Here is a 19,288-nt window from a genome sequence, read left to right as displayed (position 1 = left end):
GCTGACTCCCCTTCCCGCCCCCTGTGTTAACTGTCCCCCGCCCCGGGGTGGGCAGTTCGGGGCGTCTGTGCGGGTCCCCGGGGACCACATGGGCCCTGAGGACGGAGGCTGGATGGGGAGACGGGGCCTCAGGACCCCCTCACCCCGGGGGCACACCCTCCATGTGGTTTCCTTCACGGCCAAGGCTGTCCAGGTCCTGGGCGCCGAGGCCACGCGGCTGCGGGCCGGGGCCTCCCCCGGGCGCTCACGGCTCCTGGGCGGGGCGTGCGCGGGCGTGAGGAGCCGGTGCCGGCCTGACCGCCCAGCCTGCCAGGCGCTGTCCTGGCTGGATCTGGGAACGTGTGCCGTCGTGGTGGCGTCCCAGCGCCGAGAGGACGGCACTGAAGGGGGGCCGTCAGGATGGGCAGTGCTGGCGCCCCGAGGCCTCTCGTGGAGACGGGGGACACGTGGGACGGAGCCACCACAGGGCGGCCCTCGGAACCTCACGCTACAAACCGAGGACCCGGCCACAGGGATGAGTGACAGAACTGTAAGGGGCGCAGCGGGGCGTGGGTGCAGGCGGGCTGGTGCCAGAGCCGCCATCTGTGCACCGCCTGTGCCCGAGGGGTCCCAGGCAGCTGCCCTCCCTCGCTGCTGCTGGGCTGAGGAGCGTCCCAGGTGGCCCAGCATGGGGGGGGGGGGGTGTGTGTGCCCGCATCTGTACCTCCCCTCGGAGCGTCCGAGGCAGGCTGCGCCCTCCCCCAGGCCACAGGCCACCTGCAGGCCAGGTCCCCAGGGAACGGAACGGCGCTCGGAGCTGGAGGTGCGTGTGCAGGAGGCTTGGGGGTCTCCGGGCAGCGCCAGTGTGGACTGCGGGGCAGGACCGGGCAGGGAAGGCGCGAGCCGGGCGGCAGAGACAGCAGCCGGAGCTGTGGGCAGTGTCGCCCCTCCGGGCATCTGAGTTGGGGGGGGGGGTCTGGCTCAGCCACTGGGGAGCCTGGGGAAGGGTCATGACCTTCAAGAGGCAGCCCCTTGGGCTGAGGGAGTCTCTGGGGAGGGGCCTGGCTGGGACCGTCATCGCCTTGGGGCTCGTCCGCTCACCCCCTCTTGGCCGATGCCAGGGGCCGGCCCGTGTCTCACCAGAAGCTGCACCGTGACAGGGTGGGGAGATGGGGGGACGCAGCCCCATCAGGCGGTGAGGCCACGGGGGAGCCGGCAGCTGCTACCCTGCGGACGGGGCGGGAAGAGCCATGGTCAGTGGCCACGGACCATCCATTGAGGTGGCGCTGATCTGCTCCGGGGAAGCCGAGTGGGGGCCCTGCTCCTCAGGGACCCTGCTCGGGGGCGTGGGCCGGTCCCCACGCCCCCCGCTGCCCGTCCCCCACCGCCCTCCCCCTGGCTCCCGGCTCCCGCGCCTCCCGGGAGCCTCTGTTCTCCACGCTCGGGGCCCGGGGGAGGGCGGCAGCACAGACAGCCCTCCCCCCTCCAGGTGTGGAACCAGAACGGCCGGAGCCCCTCCATCACCTTCGAGTACACGCTGCACCACGCCCACCGCCTGCCGCCCGGGCCCACCTACTACAGCTTCCCCGCCTCCGAGAGCGCCGAGGGCCAGGAGCTGGACGGCCCGCGGCTGCTGGGCTTCCTGCAGCACAACGGCTCGCTCTACGGCCAGGCCTCCCCCGAGCGCCTGGGCCTGGACAACCGGCTCTTCGGCCCCACGGGCGCCGGCCGGGACCTGGGGCTGAGCCAGGGCCAGGAGACCAACGAGGTGTGCGAGCCGGCCAGTGGCGGCGGGGCCTGCGAGGGGCCCCTCCAGGGCAAGGGCTCCCGAGGTAACCGGAAGGGGGTTCGGCAGGGGCTTCCTGGGGAGCGGGGCCTGGGGGGAGGGTCTTTGGCCCCCCCAGACTCCAGAGGAGCTTGGGAAGAGGCGCCTGCCGGGCACGCTCAGGGCTCGGCCTTCGCACACGCCCGTCCTCTGACGTTTGTTCCTTGAGGTGGGAGTGCTTGTCCCCACTTGACAGATGGGGAGACTGAGGCTTGGAGCGGGAGGGCTTGCTCACCTCGCACAGACCTCCATGGCGGAGTGGGAGTCCAGCCTGGGACAGTCCGGCCCCATTGGGCTGGCGGGACCCCATCTGTGCACGAATGCGTGCACCGGGCCTCTAGTTTCCAAATAAGCTGACCTCCGGAGGCTCTGAGTGGACATGAATCTGGGGGGACCCCCTTCAACCCACTGCAGACCCCCACCGACCGCCTAGACCAGCTTGTGCGCTCCCCGTGGGAAGTGTTCTCTCCTGGGGCAGAGACCTGCCTCCGGGGCTTCCCAGGTTCAGCCCCGATGCCCCCCCCCCCCGACAAGGGAGGGGCTGCCTGAAGCTGAGCCGCCATCTCCTCCGCAGACGGCAACGCCACGAGCACGGCTCTCCCCACGGACACGGATGAGCGCGAGGCCGACGCCCACTTCCCCCCGGGGGGGCTCTTCCCGGCCATCATCATCACCGGCCACGTCCTGGACGAGGACCCCGACGACTCCAAGGAGCTCGACTTCAACGAGACGCTGCACAGCATCTTTGTGCAGGGCGCCCCGGCCGACAGCCTGTACGAGGACTACGGCGAGAGCGAGGGCCCCTTCCTGGAGCTGAGCAGCGACCGGGTGACCAACAGCTCGTCCGAGGCCGCCTTCCCCAATGCCAGCGCCGGCCTGCCCGCCTCGGCCGGCAACAGGACGCACAAGGCCAGGTGGGAGGCGCCCCTGCCCGGGCCGGGGCTTGGGGGGGGCGGGGTGAGGGAGGCCTCGCATGGGCTGTCGGGGGCTGGCCATGCCGCCCACCCCCTCTCCCGCCCCAAGGATCCGAGCAGGAGGTCGGAGGCCCGGGTTTTGGTATAAAATAGGTTTGCACCTTATGTTACACATTGCAATCAAAGGAGGGGGCTTCGTACGGGGGCTGCAGGGGAGGGAGGCGGGAGAAAGCCAGCGGGGACGTCTCTGGGACTGGGTTACCAGGTAACCGGACACACGGGCGCACTGCTTGCACGTGGGTGGGTGCTGGTTAGCAGTTTACAGGTTAAGGCGGTGGCAACGCAGAGGGGACTTGTGGTCTCTGCGATGGTGCGAGGGGTGCTTTGGGGGGTCTGGAAAAAAGGAAGGGACTCTGACATCCCAAAGGTCTGTTATTTTTTCTAAATGGAAAAAAAAAAAAAAAAAAAAAGACAACGGCCAAAAGACAGACCTTTGCTCGGGAGAAATAATTACTTCGACATCCAGAGGCATGTGATCAGGTATGTGATCACAGATGCAAAAATAAAATCCAAAGGCAGCGCAGGTGAGGTAAGGACTGACCTTTGTGAGGGAGAAACAGGCCTTTGGTTTGAACGGATGCCAGCAGGTGCAGCTTGTAGAGTCCTGCAGACACAGAAAGGGCACAGACCCGCCTGGGGCGGGGTTACCGCCAGGAACGGCTCCCGGTGCGAGCTTTCATTTCAGAGCATCCCTGTGGTTCCTCTGGGTTTGTAGGGCCCGCCGGGCCGCCCCCTCCCCCAGAGCTGGCTGGTGGAGAGGGACCCTGCTGGGCTGACCCCTGCAGACCTGAGTCCCCGGCTCCATTCTGCCTATGGCGGGACTCAGACTCGCTGGGACCCTCCCTGGGCCTCAGTTTCCCCAATCCTAAGGAGGACTTGACAGAGGATGCCCAGGGCCCAGCACTCAGGGGTCAAGCACGCCCAGGCCAGGCGGGCACAGGCTTCTGGGTCCTCAGCCAGTTAGATTCTCCCTGCCCCATCCCAACTGACTCTCGCCCCACCCCAACCCCTGTGGGCACGTGGGTTCCCGGGGCTGTGGCATCCCAGAAATCCATACCATGGACTGTCACCCCCCGAGAGGCCCAGGCCGCGGGGGGGCGGGGAGGTGGCCGCCCCCGCGGGCAGCCATCAAAGGGGCCAGCAGGCAGTGACCAAAGATGGTCCTTTAAGATAAAGGCCGAGGCAGAGGCGGGAAACCACCAGGCTGACAGCCTGAAATAGCCGGGTCTGGGCGAGCTGTCCAAACACAGGAAGTCCGTCTGCTCCCCGAGGGCGAAATCAAAGGGGCGGCCCAGAAAGGAAAGGTTATTTTCATCTTCTCAGGACGGCCCAGCAATGAGGGGGCCACGCCAGGCCAGACGCTGGAGCGAGTGTCCGCCAGCCTGGGGGGGAGCGGAGCCGGTGGCCTGCTGGTCATTCACAAACAGGCACCGCGGGAGGGGACCAGAGGAGTGGGAGGAGCTTGACCTGCCGGTGGGAGTAGCCTAACCTGTCCAGTGGGAGGAGCTTAACTGAGGTGGGAGGGGCCTGGCCTGCCGGTGGGAGGAGCCTAACCTGTCCAGAGTGGGAGGGGCCTGACCTGCGGGGTGGGATGGAGGCCGGGGTCACAGCTGCCCAGCGCCAGGGGCAGTCACCAGCCAGCCCTGCCGTCGGCAGCGGCGGGTGAAGGGCTGGGTTCCGGGGTTTCCCGGGTGTTTATGGGGCCGCGCTGGTGCGGAGAGCGATGCGGCGCCCACGGGAGAAGTGCCCAGACCCGCAGGGATCGTTCTGAGCTGATTTCAGCCGAACTGACACCTGTCAGGAGCAGTTTGGGGGACGGGGACCAGCTCCGGAGTTTATGCCTCAGGACCAAAGGGAAGCCCGGGGGTGACCTGACGTGGCGATGCGCTGGGGAGGGGGCAGCCCAGGGACAGCCCCGGCTCTGGGTAAAAGATGGGAGGACAGACACGGGCCTCTTCACTCAGCGGGTGCAGGGCAGTGAGCGGCCAAGGCTGACAGGTAACGGCGCTGGGGGTCTCTGTGCAGGGAGGGGCGGAGAAAGGGGAATGACTGCTATTGCCAAGGCCTGCCGGCAGGTAAGCTACTACAGATGCAAAATAGAGGCAGACTGAGGAGGTCCAGGGTGACCGTGGGCAGGGACAGTCCCACGAATGCTGTTGGTGCTAAAGTTTCCATTTCCAGCCGTCCGTCCGTCCTCTTGGTCTGCGAGTCTGTGGGACCCTCCGTGCAGGGCTGGTCAGGTCAGCGTGTGGCCTTGGTGCGCCCACGGTGGCAGCCCCCGAGAAGTGCCCTTCCTGCTTGACAGCCGAGTTCATTTTAAACCGCACCCTCCCCGGCGGTGAGTCACGCCTGCCTGCGGGGAGCGTGTAATTAGATTAAGATGGCTGTCTCCGTGCGGGGGCGAGGCCGGGCGGGACCTCCTCATGCGTGGCCTTTGTTCTTGAGGAGACGCAGCTGCTGAGAGGAGAGTGGGGGCGGGCGGCACAGCTCAGCATCTTCCAATCCGGCGTGAGGGGCCATCTCCCTGGTCCCCCTCCCCACCCAGGCCTTGCTCACCGGTGGCTCAGGCCCTTTGCTCTCAGGTGACAGGACCAGGACGGGCGAGTGGGAGGAGCGCAGGTTCACGTTTTCTCTCATGTTTTTCTCTTCTTTTTCAACTGCAGTTGCCATTCGGTGTTATTCTGTGTTGGTTTCAGGTGGCAGCATAGCAGCGAGACAATCCTAGTGTTTAGTGTGTCCCCCCCCCCCCCCATATTGCCAGCACCCGCCTGGCATAGTTATGACAATGCTATTGATATAGTTCCTGACTTTCTCCTCCTTTTTAAAAAATGTATTTTTATTGGTTTCAGACAGGAAGGGAGAGGGAGAGAGAGAGAGAGACATCTGTGATGAGAGAGAATCACGGATTGGCTGCCTCCTGCACGCCCCACACTGGGGATGGAGCCCACAGCCCCCCCTGCATGGGCTCTGACCGGGAATCGAACCCTGACCTCCTGGGTCATAGGTCAACGCTCACCCGCTGAGCCCCACCAGCCGGGCTCCCCTCATGTTTAAGGAGGATGGTGGGGCATTTCCCCTTTCTGGGCGCCCTGGTGTGAAGCCACCGGGGGAGGGGGCCCTGCAGGCTGAGCAGCTGGGCCACCAGCCACTGCTCGCTGCGCACTGCCTGCGACCTCCCCCCGCCTTCCCGCCACCCCCGCCCCCGCCGTTTACGCAGCCTCATCAGCTCACTCATTACTTCCTGGTCCTCAGAGCTGGAAGGCCTTTCGGGGCTTGTCCTGCTTCCTGGGCCTGAGGCTGCACCCGATTTCCCCTGTGAGTCAGCTCCTCCTCGCAGCACCCAGGACCTCAGGGAGGCAATGCCCCACTGCGGGGTCCCCGGAGGGAGGTGAGGGCCGGGCAGTGTGGGCCCACTGGAGCGGAGCCGCCGTGTCCGAGCCCCGGGAGCGGCCGCCTCGCCACGGCCACGGCCACGGCCACGGCCACGGCCGCCCCCTGCTCCCCCCGAGCCCCGGAGGAGCCCACATCGGATGTGGAGGCCGGGCCAGCACTCCCTGGCTCAGGGAAGCCAGCAGCCCCAACAATAGCTGGCTCCAGCCGCCCGGGCTCCGGCCAAGAATCCCGGCTGGTCGCTGGCGGAGGCGCGTGCCTCTCTCCTCGCGGAGCAGCCGGCAGACCTGGGCAGCGGCGTCGGGGGGGCCGCCACGCCCCCGTCTGCGGGTTTTCTGTTTTGATAATTGGAGGCGAGTGGCTGGTGGCCCCACTCGATCGGAATCCTGGCTGGGGAGGCGCAGGGCAGAGCCTAGCACGGTCCCAGCACAGAGGCGCTCTGACGCCCTTTCCGGGGAGGTGGGCGAGTTATGAGGCTGGTGTGGCCCACCTTTCCCCCCCCCCCCCCCCGCCCTCAGGAGCCGCGGCGAGCTCAGTGCAGGGAGCTTGGACTCAGTCCCATCCACACCGCCCTGGGCCCCTCCTGCCTCCCGGCCCAGGCCGTGGGCGCTCTCACCCTCACGGTGGGGCACTGCCTGGGGCTCAGGACAGGGTGCTGTCCCCTGAAACACAGCCCCCCCCGGGGAGGACACCCCCCGCCCCCATGAGAGCTGGAGCCTGTCAGTGCGCGTCCCGCTTCTCACCCCGTCTCTGCTCGCCCTTGTTCCAGGACCAGGCCCAAGGCCCGCAAGCAAGGTGTGAGCCCGGCGGACATGTACCGGTGGAAGCTGTCCTCGCACGAGCCCTGCAGCGCCACCTGCACCACAGGTACCGCTGGGCCGCGGCCTGGGCCGGGCGGCTCCGTGGGGCGGGCACGGAGAGAGGGTGGGCCTCCGGGGTGATGCATGCCCCAGATGCTCCTCCTCGCGGTCATTCAGAGAGCAGATGTCCCTCTGGCTCAAAGGAAGAAAGCTGGGTGGTGGTGCTCACAGCTTCCAGGAGGGGGGGACAGACCCACCTGGTCTAGGACCCAGGGCCTCGTTCAAGGTCCCAGACCTCATCCAGGCAGGAGCGGGGAGGGGGACCCAGACCCTGGGTGGCACCTGACAAGCAGGCAAGTGTTGAGCCGGGACTTGAACCCACATCTGTCTGCCCACTGGCTGGCCGCCCCCACACCGAGGCACTGGCCGAAGCCACCAGGGGCCGGGCTCCATCTGCTGCCCCTCCCCCTTACCCTCCCCGGGGGGCGCTGCGAGGTCAGAGCCAGCAGATGCAGAGGGAGACCCGATGCCACCTCACTGCACCTGGGGCTGCAGAGCTGGGTTTGGGGTCCTGTCCCGGGTCCTCCCCTCAGCTGGACGCCCCTGCAGTCTGGCCAGCGAGGAGGACGACGCCAGCCACTGGCCGCACCTGAGCAGCCGTGGTCCAGGTGTGGGCACTCCTCCTGCGGCCTCTGTTGGCATCACGGGGCCTGCCTCCTGGGCATGGAGCACGCCCTTTGACCCCTGACACCAGGAGGATGCAAGCAGCCTTTTTTTTTTTTTTTAAATCCTCACCTGAGGATATTTTCCCATTGATTTTTAGAGAGAGTGGGAGAGAGAGGGAAAGACAAAGAGAAATATCCATGTGAGAGAAACACATCGATTGGTTGCCTCCTACATAAACCCTAACCCTAAACTGTCCTCCGGGGGCCTGTCTGTCCGGGGCCTGTAACCAGGGTAGGTGCCCTTGACCTGTAGGTACCCTTGGGTCCGAAGGCCGAAGCTGTATCCACTGAGCACACCGGCCAGGGCACGAGCCAGGCTGAGTGTGGTCAGCGAGCGCTTGAGGTGCCTCGTTTGGTGGACCCCTGGCCAATGCTTAACCTCTGGGAGCTGCCTTCCACCTCAGAGCGGGCCGAGCACCTGGCCACGGTGGTCACGGGGACGGATGTGACACGGGGTCAGGCCCTCACCACCCTCCACACGCTCCGTGCTGTGCATCTGGTCCCAGACCGAGGCCGGCTCCTCTCAAAGCCCCGTCTCACGGCAGCGAGGCCAGGCCAGGTGCTGGGGGTGGCGACCCTCCCAGGCACGGGCTGTCTGACTGCAGTGTTATGGAGACAGCGGGCCCTCACCGCCCAGGGCCTGTCTGTCCAGAGCCCGTCTGTCTGGGCCCATCTGCCCGGGGCCTGTCCGCCCGGGGCCTGTCCGCGGGGCCTGTCCACCGGGGGCCTGTCCGCCCAGGGCCTGTCCGCCGGGGGCCTGTCCGCCCGGGGCCTGTCCGCCGGGGGCCTGTCCGCCCGGGGCCTGTCCACCGGGGGCCTGTCCGCCCGGGGCCTGTCCGCCGGGGGCCTGTCCTCCGGGGGCCTGTCTGCCGGGGCCTGTCCGCCCGGGGCCTGTCTGCCCGGGGCCTGTCCGCCGGGGGCCTGTCCGCCCGGGGCCCGTCCGCCCGGGGCCTGTCCGCCGGGGGCCTGTGCCTGGGGCCTGTCCGCCCGGGCCCGTCCAACCGGGGGCCTGTCCGCCCGGGGCCTGTCCGCCGGGGGCCTGTCCGCCGGGGGCCTGTCCGCCGGGGGCCTGCGCCTGGGGCCTGTCCGCCCGGGGCCTGTCCGCCGGGGGCCTGTGCCTGGGGCCTGTCCGCCCGGGGCCCGTCCGCCCGGGGCCTGTCCGCCGGGGGCCTGTGCCTGGGGCCTGTCCTCCCGGGGCCCGTCCACCCGGGGGCCTGTCCGTCTGGGGCCTGTCTGCCCGGGGCCTGTCCGCCGGGGGCCTGTCCTCCGGGGGCCTGTCCGCCCGGGGCCTGTCCGCCCGGGAGCCTGTCCGTCCGAGGCCTGTCCGTCCGAGGCCTGTCCTCCGGGGGCCTGTGCCTGGGGCCTGTCCGCCCGGGGCCTGTCCGCCAGGGGCCTGTCCGCCCGGGGCCTGTGCCCCAGGCCTTGCTGGGAGCTCACGGAAGGCCTCTGGGGCAGCGAGGCACACCTCCTGCCCCCGGCTCAGCCGCACAGCGCTCCTCCTTTTCCTTGGAGACCGCTCTGCTCCCCGCCAGGGTGGAATGCGGGCGAACTCTTACTGAGTCTCAATGATTCAAAGGTCCCTCCGTCCCTCACCCCCCCAGGGCCCGGGGTGACGGGACGGGAGCCAGGCACCCCTAGCTCCATCCCCTCTGTTTCGTGATCCCCGATTTAAAGGGAGGGGTCCCCATCTAGGCAGGTGTGAGAGGCTCTGTGCTCAAGACTGCGGCATGAAGAGGGGCCCCAACATTGTCCTCTGACTCTCCCGGCTTCTTGGGGATCCCCCCATTTTGGGGACGAGCAAGCTGAGGCCTGGAGGGTCTGAGGGGATTCATGTCACCCCACCAGGGAGACTGGGCTGGGACTTGAATGCCAGTCTCTTTTTTTTTTTTTAAATATATTTTATTGAATTTTACAGAGAGGAAGGGAGAGAGCTAGAGAGCTAGAAACGTCGATGAGAGAGAAACATCGACCAGCTGCCTCTTGCACACCCCCTACTGGGGATGTGCCTACAACCCAGGTACATGCCCTTGACCAGAATCGAACCTGGAACCTTTCAGTCTGCAGACCGACGCTCTACCACTGAGCCAAACCGGTTTTGGCTCCAGTCTCTTTTTGAGGGGCCTGTGGGTCACCACGGGGCGAGCAGTGAATGAACAATCGGGCACTGGGTGAGGGTCTGCGGCTCCTCCTGCCGGGACCTCTCTGGGCCCCGAAGCTGATATCTGAGCCCTGAAGCCCCGCCCCCCTGCTCTCCACTCCCCCTACCCCTCCCCCCCCCCCCCATCCCCACTGAGAGGCCTGCAGGCGGAGCAGCCCAGTGCTGGCGGAGCGGCCAGTGCCTGCAGCCGGGCTGGTCCCCCCAGAACAGAGAAGATCCGAGGGGGCTGTTGGCCAGGCTGTTTCACTCCATCCAGCTGGAGATCGGAGGCAGGATGCTGGCCTTCAGCACCGCAGGGAGGGGGGAGGGGCCGGGCACATTGGCCTCCTCCAGGGGCCTGGCCACCCAGAGGGAGGGTTCTACTTCTCCATCACTCAGGAACGCCTCTCTCTCTCTCTTTCTCTTTCTCTCTCCCTCTCTCTCTCTCTCTCTCTCTCTCTCTCTCTCTCTCTCCACACACACACACACACACACACACAGTAACAATGACAATAGCAAACCTACCCCCACCAGCTGCCACCAATGCTGACTGCCACCCTAAGTCATCTGCCTCCTTGGCAGGGACCCACCACTGCTGTGAGGGTGGCCTGTGCCCAGCGGGTGCCAGGCATTGGTGCTGGGAGGAGGGCAGAGCAGCAGAGAGCGAGCGAGGAAGGGCAAATGAAGGGGCCAAGGGACGCGGGGGGGGGCGGGGCCCAAGAAAGAGACACACACAGCACTGGAGAGAGAAGGTCTGGGGAGAGCGTGGTGGGGACTAGAACATGCCACAGAAGGGCAGGAGTCTGAGAGCTATAATATCCAGGAGGCTGGGAAGGGCTGGAATGGTTAGATTTCTGTCCCATATTCATCCACCAATCCACCCATTCAACAACCTATCCATCCATCCACCCATCCATCCATCCATCCACTAACCCATCCATCCATCCACCACCTATCCATCCATCCATCCATCCATCCATCCATCCATTCACCAACCCATCCATCCATCCACCAACCTATCCATCCATCCATTCCATCCATCCATCCACCCACCAACCCATCCACCCACCCCCTAATCCATCCATCCATCCACCCACTTATCCATCCATCCACCCACCCACCAACCCATCCATCCACCCACCTATCTATCCATCCATCCATCCATCCACCAACCCATCCACCCACTCACCTATCCATCCATCCATCCATCCACCCATTAACACATCCATCCATCCACCCACCCACCAATTTATCCATCCATCCACCAACCTATCCATCCATCCATCCACCCACCCACCAATTTATCCATCCATCCACCAACCTATCCATCCATCCATCCACCCACCCACCAACCCATCCATCCACCCACCCATCCATCCAACCATCCATCCATCCATCCATTCATCCATCCATCCACCAACTCATCCACCCACCCACCTATCCATCCATCCATCCACCCATCAACCCATCCATCCATCCACCCACCAACTTATCCATCCATCCACCCACCCACCAACCCATCCATCCACCCACCTATCCATCCATCTATCCATCCATCCACCATCCACCCGCCCACTCACCCATAGATGGTAGTTACTGCATGATTGGAAATCAGTGACCCCAGCTGCCCGGGCTTTATCGAGGCCAGTTTGAGTTTATTCCAAGCCCAGGTTGTGACACATGACCTGGTGCCCAGCCTGGCTGGCTGGGTGGGGGAGGGGTGCAGAGAGAAGAGGTCAGCCCTGAGCCCTCCTGTCCTGTCTGTCAGCTGGCTGCTGTCCTTGTCTCCATGTGAGCCAGGCGCTGGGCTCTGAGCGGCCAGGGGGCCCCCAGGGGGCTGCCCGGTGCTCACAGCCTTTCCCTCCCTGAACCCAGGGGTCATGTCCACCTACGCCACGTGCGTGCGCTACGACGGCATCCAGGTGGAGGACAGCTACTGCGACGCCCTGACCCGCCCGGAGCCGGTGCAGGAGTTCTGTGCCGGGCGGGAGTGCCAGCCCAGGTACTGCCAGGCCCGCGGGGTGTGTGGGGTGGAGTCTGGATCCTGCTCCCCCGGGGGCTCTGTGGGCGGGGTGGGCGGGGAGGGGCCGCACCCACCTGCCCGCCAGGGTCCCTCTGCGTCCGTCCGCAGTGCCTCTGTCACTGAGCTCTGCACACAGTAGGTGTTCAATCAGTGCCTTCTCGGCAGAGGAGAAACCTTTCTGAACATGACTCTGCACCAGGGTGACGCCTCTGCCAGGGATTACACCTCCGATTCCCTGTGATGGGGGGAGGGGACAGGGGAGGCCCCGTCCTTCTAGCCCAGCCTTCTGTCCGGCCTCCTTGGTGGTCAGAGACGGGAGCCCGGCCGTGCCCCCCTCCAGCCAGGCTCAGGGCGGAGCTGGAGCTGGAGCAGCGGCCAGACGGGCCCAGGCCCAGCCCCTGTCACCCGTCCTATGGGACCAGCGGCGCCTCGTCCCTGCTCTGCCACGGCCCTGCTGTCCCAGCTTCTCTCCACCCGGTCTCTGCTCCCACTCACATGGCCCCGCCCACCCCACGCACAGGACCCCTCCCCTCCCACTCAGGTGACCCCGCCTCCTCCCACGCACATAGCAGGAAGGCCAGGTGGGAGCAGGTAGAGACAGCCCCCGGCAGGCCAGGCGCCCACCCCAGGTCCCCCCGCACCCACTGAGGTGCTCCCACAGCGTGGGGTCCCCGGGCAGCAGCCCCGCTGAGGGGCCTCGCCTGTCCTGTCTGGCTTGGTCCGCAGGGAGCGAGCAGGGTCGCGTTTTCTCAGGGTGTGGGGATGGTTGGTGGGGTGGGGGAGGATGGGGGTTGTGGGGGGCGGAAGGCGGGGTGGGGGAGGATGGGGGTTGTGGGGGGCGGAAGGCGGGGTGGGGGAGGATGGGGGTTGTGGGGGTAGGAAGGCGGGGTGTGGGGAGGGTGGGGGGTGTGGGGGGCGGAAGGCGGGGTGGGGAGAATGGGGGTTTTTGGGGGGCGGAAGGCGGGGTGGGGAGGGTGGGGGAGGATGAGGGTGTGGGGGGCGGAAGGCGGGGTGGGGGGAGGATGGGGATTGTGGGGGGGCGGAAGGCGGGGTGGGGGAGGGTGGGGGCAGTAGGAGGGAAGCGGGTCACCGAGCCGCCCCCCCCCCCTCGCAGGTGGGAGACCAGCAGCTGGAGCGAGTGCTCGCGCACCTGCGGGGAGGGCTTCCAGTTCCGCACGGTGCGCTGCTGGAAGATGCTGTCGCCCGGCTTCGACAGCTCCGTGTACAGCGAACATGTGCGAGGCGGCCGATGCCGTGGGCCCGAGGAGCGCACGGTCTGCCGCAACCAAGGAACTTGCGGGCGAAGTGGGAGATGTCCGAGTGGTCCGAGTGCGCGGGCGGGCGGGGGGCGGGCGAGGCAGGGGTGTGCGTGGGAGGGAGAGGGGGGGCGCGGGAGGGAGAGGGGGGACGCGGGAGGGAGAGGGGGGGGCGCGGGAATTGGGAGGGGGGGGCGGGGGGGGGCGCGAGGGGGGGGGCTCGGGAGAGGGGAGGGGGGCGCGGGAGGGGGAGGGGGGCGCGGGAGGGGAGGCTGTGTGCGGGGGGTGGTCGGGGGGCAGGCCTGTGCCGCAGCAGCCCCACCCACCGCTCCCGCTCCCGCTCCCAGTGCCCGGCCAAGTGCGGGGAGCGCGGCGTGGTGACCAGGGACATCCGCTGCTCGGAGGACGAGAAGCTGTGCGACCCCAACACCAGGCCCAAGCGGGAGAAGGACTGCACGGGGCCCCCCTGTGACCGCCAGTGGACAGTCTCGGACTGGGGGCCGGTGAAGCCAGGGCCCCGGGCGGGCGCTGCGAGGGCGGGGAGGGCCCAGGGCTTTGCCTGGCTGTGCCCCGGGCTCCCACTTTCCCCGAGTGAGGATGAGGGGGAAGAACGGCCTTTCTCCTCCTTACTAAGAATCAGACCTCGATCCAAAGACCGGGGCCCACGGCCGCCATTGAAAAACAAACCGCAGCTCCCCCCTTAATAACCCGCTGTCTGCCCCCCCATTATAACCGCTGGCTGCCCCCTTTAGAACTGCTGTCGGCCCCCGCCTGTTATAACCGCTGTCTGCCCCACATTTATAATATACCGCTTGTCCTGCCCCCATTTTTATAACCGCTGCCTGCCCCCCCTTGATAACCGCTGTCTGCCCCCCCTTTATAAACCGCGGTCTGCCCCCCTTTTATAACCGCTGTATGTTGACCCCCTTTATCACGCTTGTCTGCCCCCCCTTTATAACCGCTGCTGCCCCCCTTTATAACCGCTGTCCTGTCCCCCCTTTTATAACCCGCTTATTCTGCCCCCCCTTTATAAACCGCTGTCCGGCCCCCCCTTTAAAAACGCTGTCTGCCCCCCTTTATAACCCGCTGTCTGCCCCCCCATTATAACCCGCTGTCTGCCCCCCCTTTTATAACCGCTGTCTGCCCCCCCTTATAACCGCTGTCTGCCCCCCCTTTTATACCCGCTGTCTGTCCCCCCTTTATAACCCGCTGTCTGGCCCCCCCTTTTATAACCTGCTGTCTGCCCCCCCTTTTTTATAACCGCTGTCTGCCCCCCTTTATAACCCGCTGTCTGCCCCCCCTTTATAACCCGCTGTCTGCCCCCCCTTTATAACCGCTGTCTGCCCCCCTTTTATAACCGCTGTCTGCCCCCCCTTTATAACCGCTGTCTGCCCCCCTTTTATAACCGCTGTCTGCCCCCCTTTTATAACCGCTGTCTGCCCCCCCTTTATAACCGCTGTCTGCCCCCCTTTTATAACCGCTGTCTGCCCCCCTTTTATAACCGCTGTCTGCCCCCCTTTTATAACCCGCTATCTGCCCCCCTTTTATAACCTGCTGTCTGCCCCCCCTTTATAACCGCTGTCTGCCCCCCTTTATAACCTGCTGTCTGCCCCCCTTTTATAACCGCTGTCTGCCCCCCTTTTATAACCCGCTGCCTGCCCCCCCCAATGTCCATCTTTGCCCCTCTTGGCAGGAAAGACGCTCAGGTGCCCCCCAGGTGCCCGCTGGGTGCCGGGCACACAGATGCCCACCTGGGCTTTTAGGATGCTTTTCTGTGTGCTTCCCACCCAGCACGCGGCATTTCTGCAATTAGAACAGAAAATGTAACTGGGAACGTAGTTACCATGGCAACAGCATCCCATGCTGGAGGGGCAGGAGGGGGGTCCTCTCTCTGGGGAATGACGTCAGGGCGCTGGGGGCAGCGGGCCCTGACGCCCCGTCCCCCTGCCCCCCTGCCCCTCTGCCCCCCGCCCCCTGCACCCCTGCACCCCTACCCCTCTACCCCCCACCTCTCTGTCTCCCTGACCCCTGCCCCCCCGACCCCCCGACCCCCTGCCCCCCTGTCCCCTATTCCCCTGCCCCCCTGCTCCTCGCCCCCCTGACCCCGTCCCCCTATTCCCCTGCCCCCCTGCCCCCCGCCCCCTGCCTCCCTGTCCCCCTGCCTCCCTGCCCCCCTGCCCTCCTATCCGCCGCCCCCCTGACCCCCTGTCCCCCTATCCCCCTGCCCCCTACCCCCCGCCCCCCCGTCCCCCTGCCCCCCTGCCCTCCTGCCCACCCTGCCCCCCTGCCCCCCCGCCCCCCTGACCCCCTGCCCTCCTATCCATCCGCCCTCCTGCCCCTTGCCCCCCCGTCCCCCTGCCCCCCCCGCCCCCTGTCCCCCCCGTCCCCCTGCCCCCCGCCCCCCTGTCCCCCCGTCCCCCCTGCCCCCCTGCCCTCCTATCCATCCGCCCCCTGCCCCCCCGCCCCCCTGCCCCCGTCCCCCTGCCTCCCGCCCCCCGCCGTCCCCCTGTCCCCCCGTCCCCCTGCCCCCCCGCCCCCCTGTCCCCCGTCCCCTGCCCCCGTCCCCCTGCCCCCCCGCCCCCCGGCCCCCCGTCCCCCTGCCCCCCGTCCCCCGTCCCCCTGCAGTGCAGCGGCAGCTGCGGCCTGGGCCGCATGATCCGGCACGTGTACTGCAAGACCAGCGACGGGCGTGTGGTGCCCGAGTCACAGTGCCAGATGGAGACCAAGCCGCTGGCCATCCACCCCTGCGGGGACAAGAACTGCCCCGCCCACTGGCTGGCCCAGGACTGGGAGCGGGTGAGTGTCTGAGCCCCCTGGCCGGCCGGGGGAGGGCACCTGGCTGGGAGCCACGAGTTCAAACTGAGGGCTTCGCTGGCCGCTGTGAGCACAGTCCGCTAGAAACTCATCTGAAGTAGAAAAAGGCAAAGAGGCAGGAGGACTCCTTAAACTTCCCCATCTCAGTAGGCAGCTGCTCAGCGATGTGTCCGGATGTCCCCTCCCCGCCTCCCCTACCCGCTCCCCAGGGCCCCACATTCCCCACTCGCAGGGAGACCTGGGGGGCAGGGTCACTTGCTTCTGGCCGCCGGGCCCTTGTTCTCAGGACCAATGTCAGGGTCACAGCCTGCGGTTCCAGACCGGATGGTCCTCCACCGGCTGGCTCCGGCGGCCGCCAGGCCCCAGGGCATCTTGGGCCAAATGGCCATGGGCCGTTTTGTTTCAGAACAGCCGGTTTTCTGCTAAACTGCTTTTGACCAAACCCGCTTGGGGCCAAATGGTGATGGAGCAGAGTTCTCGGCCGTTATGCCACCCGCCTCAGCATGTCCCCCGGTGGCTATGTTCCCCCCGGAGCCGCATGGGCCATATCCTGGTCTCTGACTCCCAGCCTCCGACCCCATCTGCTCCCTGGCCTCTGACCCCTGGCCTCTGACCCTGTCTGTCCCCGGCTCAGTGTAACACCACCTGCGGCCGTGGCGTGAAGAAGCGGCTGGTGCTATGCATGGAGCTGGCCAATGGGAAGCCGCAGACGCGCAGCGGCCCCGAGTGCGGGCTGGCCACCAAGCCGCCCGAGGAGAACATGTGCTTCGAGAGGCCCTGCTTCAAGTGGTACACCAGCCCGTGGTCTGAGGTGAGCACCTGCCGCTGCCCTCGGAGCCGCCGGGGCCAGGCCCGAGGCCAGTACCTCTGCGCCTGCCCCAGGTGCCCCTCATCTCCCCGTCAGCTTCCATCCTGACTTCCGTCCCCGAAAGCTTCTCAACTCTGCCCCCTCTTCCAGGAAGCCTTCCTGGATCTCACCTCTGGGATCCCTGCAACGCTGGGCCTGGGCCGCTCTTAGTCTGGGTCGCTTCTGCCCTCGCACAGCAGCCTGTTAGCCATGCATCTCACAGCACTGTGCCCTCAGGGCTTGTGGGGCCGCGGGAACCAGGGCCTGGCAGGACGCGGGGCCCGGCTGCAGCGGCATGGCGGACCTGGGCGCTGGGGCAGAGGGCAGCCAGGAGGAAGAGTGGCAGCTCCCTTGCTCCTGGGGTGGCACAGCCAGGGGGCCGAGGGGGGTACTGGCTGTGGAGCTATGTCAGGGTGCAAGGGGCCTCCTTGGAACAGCGGGGGCCGGCTAGGTGAGGGTGGAAGGGCAGCAGGTGCGGCTGGGCCAGGGCTTGGGGTCCCCGGAAGCCATGCTGAACCTGCACCTGGAAAGTGGCGTTGGGCCTCAGCGGAGGGCGGCGGGGGGGGCAGCTGTGGGCGGGCAGAACCCGCTAGGTGCAGGTGCTGTGCTGGGTGCCACCCCCGAAGGGAGGAGAGCCATGAACGGGGGTGAGGGGGAGCCCAAAAGACAGCCTGGGAGCGCTGGGGGCGGGTCCCCCTGTACTGCCCCATGGCAGTGAGAGGGGAGGGGAGCTGGCAGGACAGTGGGTGTGGGAGGCTGGTGAGAGCTTGCTCCTCCAGCTGCTTCCCCTCCCCGCGGACGGAGGAGGAGGTGCCGGGGCCAACCCAGAGGCTCCTCGGGGCATCCACCGGAGGCCACTGTCCTCCCCGCTCAATGCCAAGCCGAGCACGCGTGGGCATGGCGGGGCCGCTCCCCGCTGAGTCCCCTCCTCCGCGGAGGGGCCGGAGGACGGGCCCAGGGCCCAGACGGCCTGGGTGACGTGGGGTCAGCCGCGCGGGGGAGCCAGGGGGCCGCCTGCGGCTGTTGGCGGGAGGCGTGGGGCTAACCGGGGTCAGCAGCTGTCCCTGGAGTCTGGCCGCTCGGCGGGGTTTTCCGAGGGCAGCATCTGGACAGAGCGCGGAGGGGGCTTCGGGGCCGTGCAGCCGGCCCACGGCAGACACGGCTCCTGACGGGAGTGGAGAGCGGTGCTCCGGGGCCCGGCCCCGGAGAGCCTGGGGGGCGTGGGAGCGGAGGCTCACCCCCTCCTGTGCGGGCGGGAAACTGAGGCCGAGCCTGGTGGGGCTGAGGACCAGCCTCCTGACCGCCAGCCAGTGCCCCCCACCCCACCCCGTCACCCGAGCTGTGTGTGCCCGCGTGAGCTGGGACTCGGCAGCCCGTGGCGACGGCGGCCCCGCCCTCTCCCCCCAGTGCACCAAGACCTGCGGGGCGGGCGTGCGGATGCGGGACGTGAAGTGCTACCAGGGGACCGACCTCGTCCGCGGCTGCGACCCGCTGGTGAAGCCGGTGGGCAGGCTGGCCTGTGACCTGCAGCCCTGCCCCACGGAGCCCCCAGGTGAGGGGGGCGTGGCTTCCCGGGAGGCGTGGTAAGAGCCAGGGGCACCAGGTAGGGCGCGAGGTCCCCCGGGACGGCTGAGCCTGGCGGGCGGGCAGGGCGGGCAGGGCGGGCAGGAGGGGCGGCCGGTGAGGCCTGGCTGGTGTTCAGGGTCTGGGAGCCACGGCGACCTGCTCCTTGGGCAGAGTCTGGGCTCGGTGGCGGGGGCAGGGGGAGCAGCAGGGGGAGGAGGGGGAGCAGCAGGGGGGGGCAGGGGGAGCAGCAGGGGGGGACAGGGGGAGCAGCAGTGGGGGGGGTGTCCTCAGAGCTGGGCATGTGGGAGGCAGGGTGAGGGGCTGACTGTGTCTCTGGCTCAGGCACAGGGGAGGTGGACAAGCTGGGCTCTGACGGGGCGCTGTGGGCCTCCCAGGGGCACTTTGGGGGTGAGGTCCGGGAGCCCTGGCCCCTGGACGTCACTCTTGCCCCTGCTCAGGTCAAACCTCTCATGGGGACCCATGTCGGTCCTGGGCAGCATTGGGTGGCAGAGAAATGAGCCCGGTGCCCGCTGTGGGCCGGGAGGCCCAGTGCCCCTGACTCTGCAATGGGCACAGAAGGACCACTGTCCACAGGTGCCCCGTCCCCCAGGGCGCCCTGTGCACACCCTTCCCTCAGCTGAAGGCGGGGGGGGGCGGAGGGGCGGTCCCATCCTGATGCCCGTGCCCCCCGCGCCCCTCTCCCCAGATGACAGCTGCCAGGACCAGCCAGGCACCAACTGCGCGCTGGCCATCAAGGTGAACCTGTGTGGCCACTGGTACTACAGCAAGGCGTGCTGCCGCTCCTGCCGGCCGCCCGGCCCCGGCCGAGCCGCCGCCTGAGACGGCCCCCGGCCCCGGCCGAGCCGCCGCCTGAGACGGCCCCCGGCCCCGGCCGAGCCGCCGCCTGAGACGGCCCCCGGGACACTCCCTGCAGGCGCCCGGCCTGACACCA

General features: G+C 67.4%; 1 protein-coding gene across 1 annotated transcript in view; it reads left to right on the top strand.

Moving 5' to 3' along the window:
* The window catches only part of ADAMTSL2 (ADAMTS like 2), a 28,177-nt gene that overhangs the window by 8,796 nt on the left and 93 nt on the right, over window positions 1-19,288 (top strand). The window contains 11 exon segments of the mRNA XM_036420472.2: window positions 1,469-1,811; window positions 2,379-2,718; window positions 6,938-7,035; window positions 11,706-11,832; window positions 12,968-13,152; window positions 13,155-13,186; window positions 13,457-13,612; window positions 15,735-15,905; window positions 16,558-16,734; window positions 18,178-18,322; window positions 19,043-19,177. Coding sequence (XP_036276365.1) covers window positions 1,469-1,811; window positions 2,379-2,718; window positions 6,938-7,035; window positions 11,706-11,832; window positions 12,968-13,152; window positions 13,155-13,186; window positions 13,457-13,612; window positions 15,735-15,905; window positions 16,558-16,734; window positions 18,178-18,322; window positions 19,043-19,176 — 1,908 coding nt within the window. The 3' untranslated portion in view covers window position 19,177.

Source organism: Pipistrellus kuhlii, unplaced genomic scaffold, assembly GCF_014108245.1.
Source record: "Pipistrellus kuhlii isolate mPipKuh1 unplaced genomic scaffold, mPipKuh1.p scaffold_m20_p_68, whole genome shotgun sequence".
Lineage (NCBI taxonomy): Eukaryota > Metazoa > Chordata > Mammalia > Chiroptera > Vespertilionidae > Pipistrellus > Pipistrellus kuhlii.
This window is presented reverse-complemented; position numbering and strand designations above follow the sequence as displayed.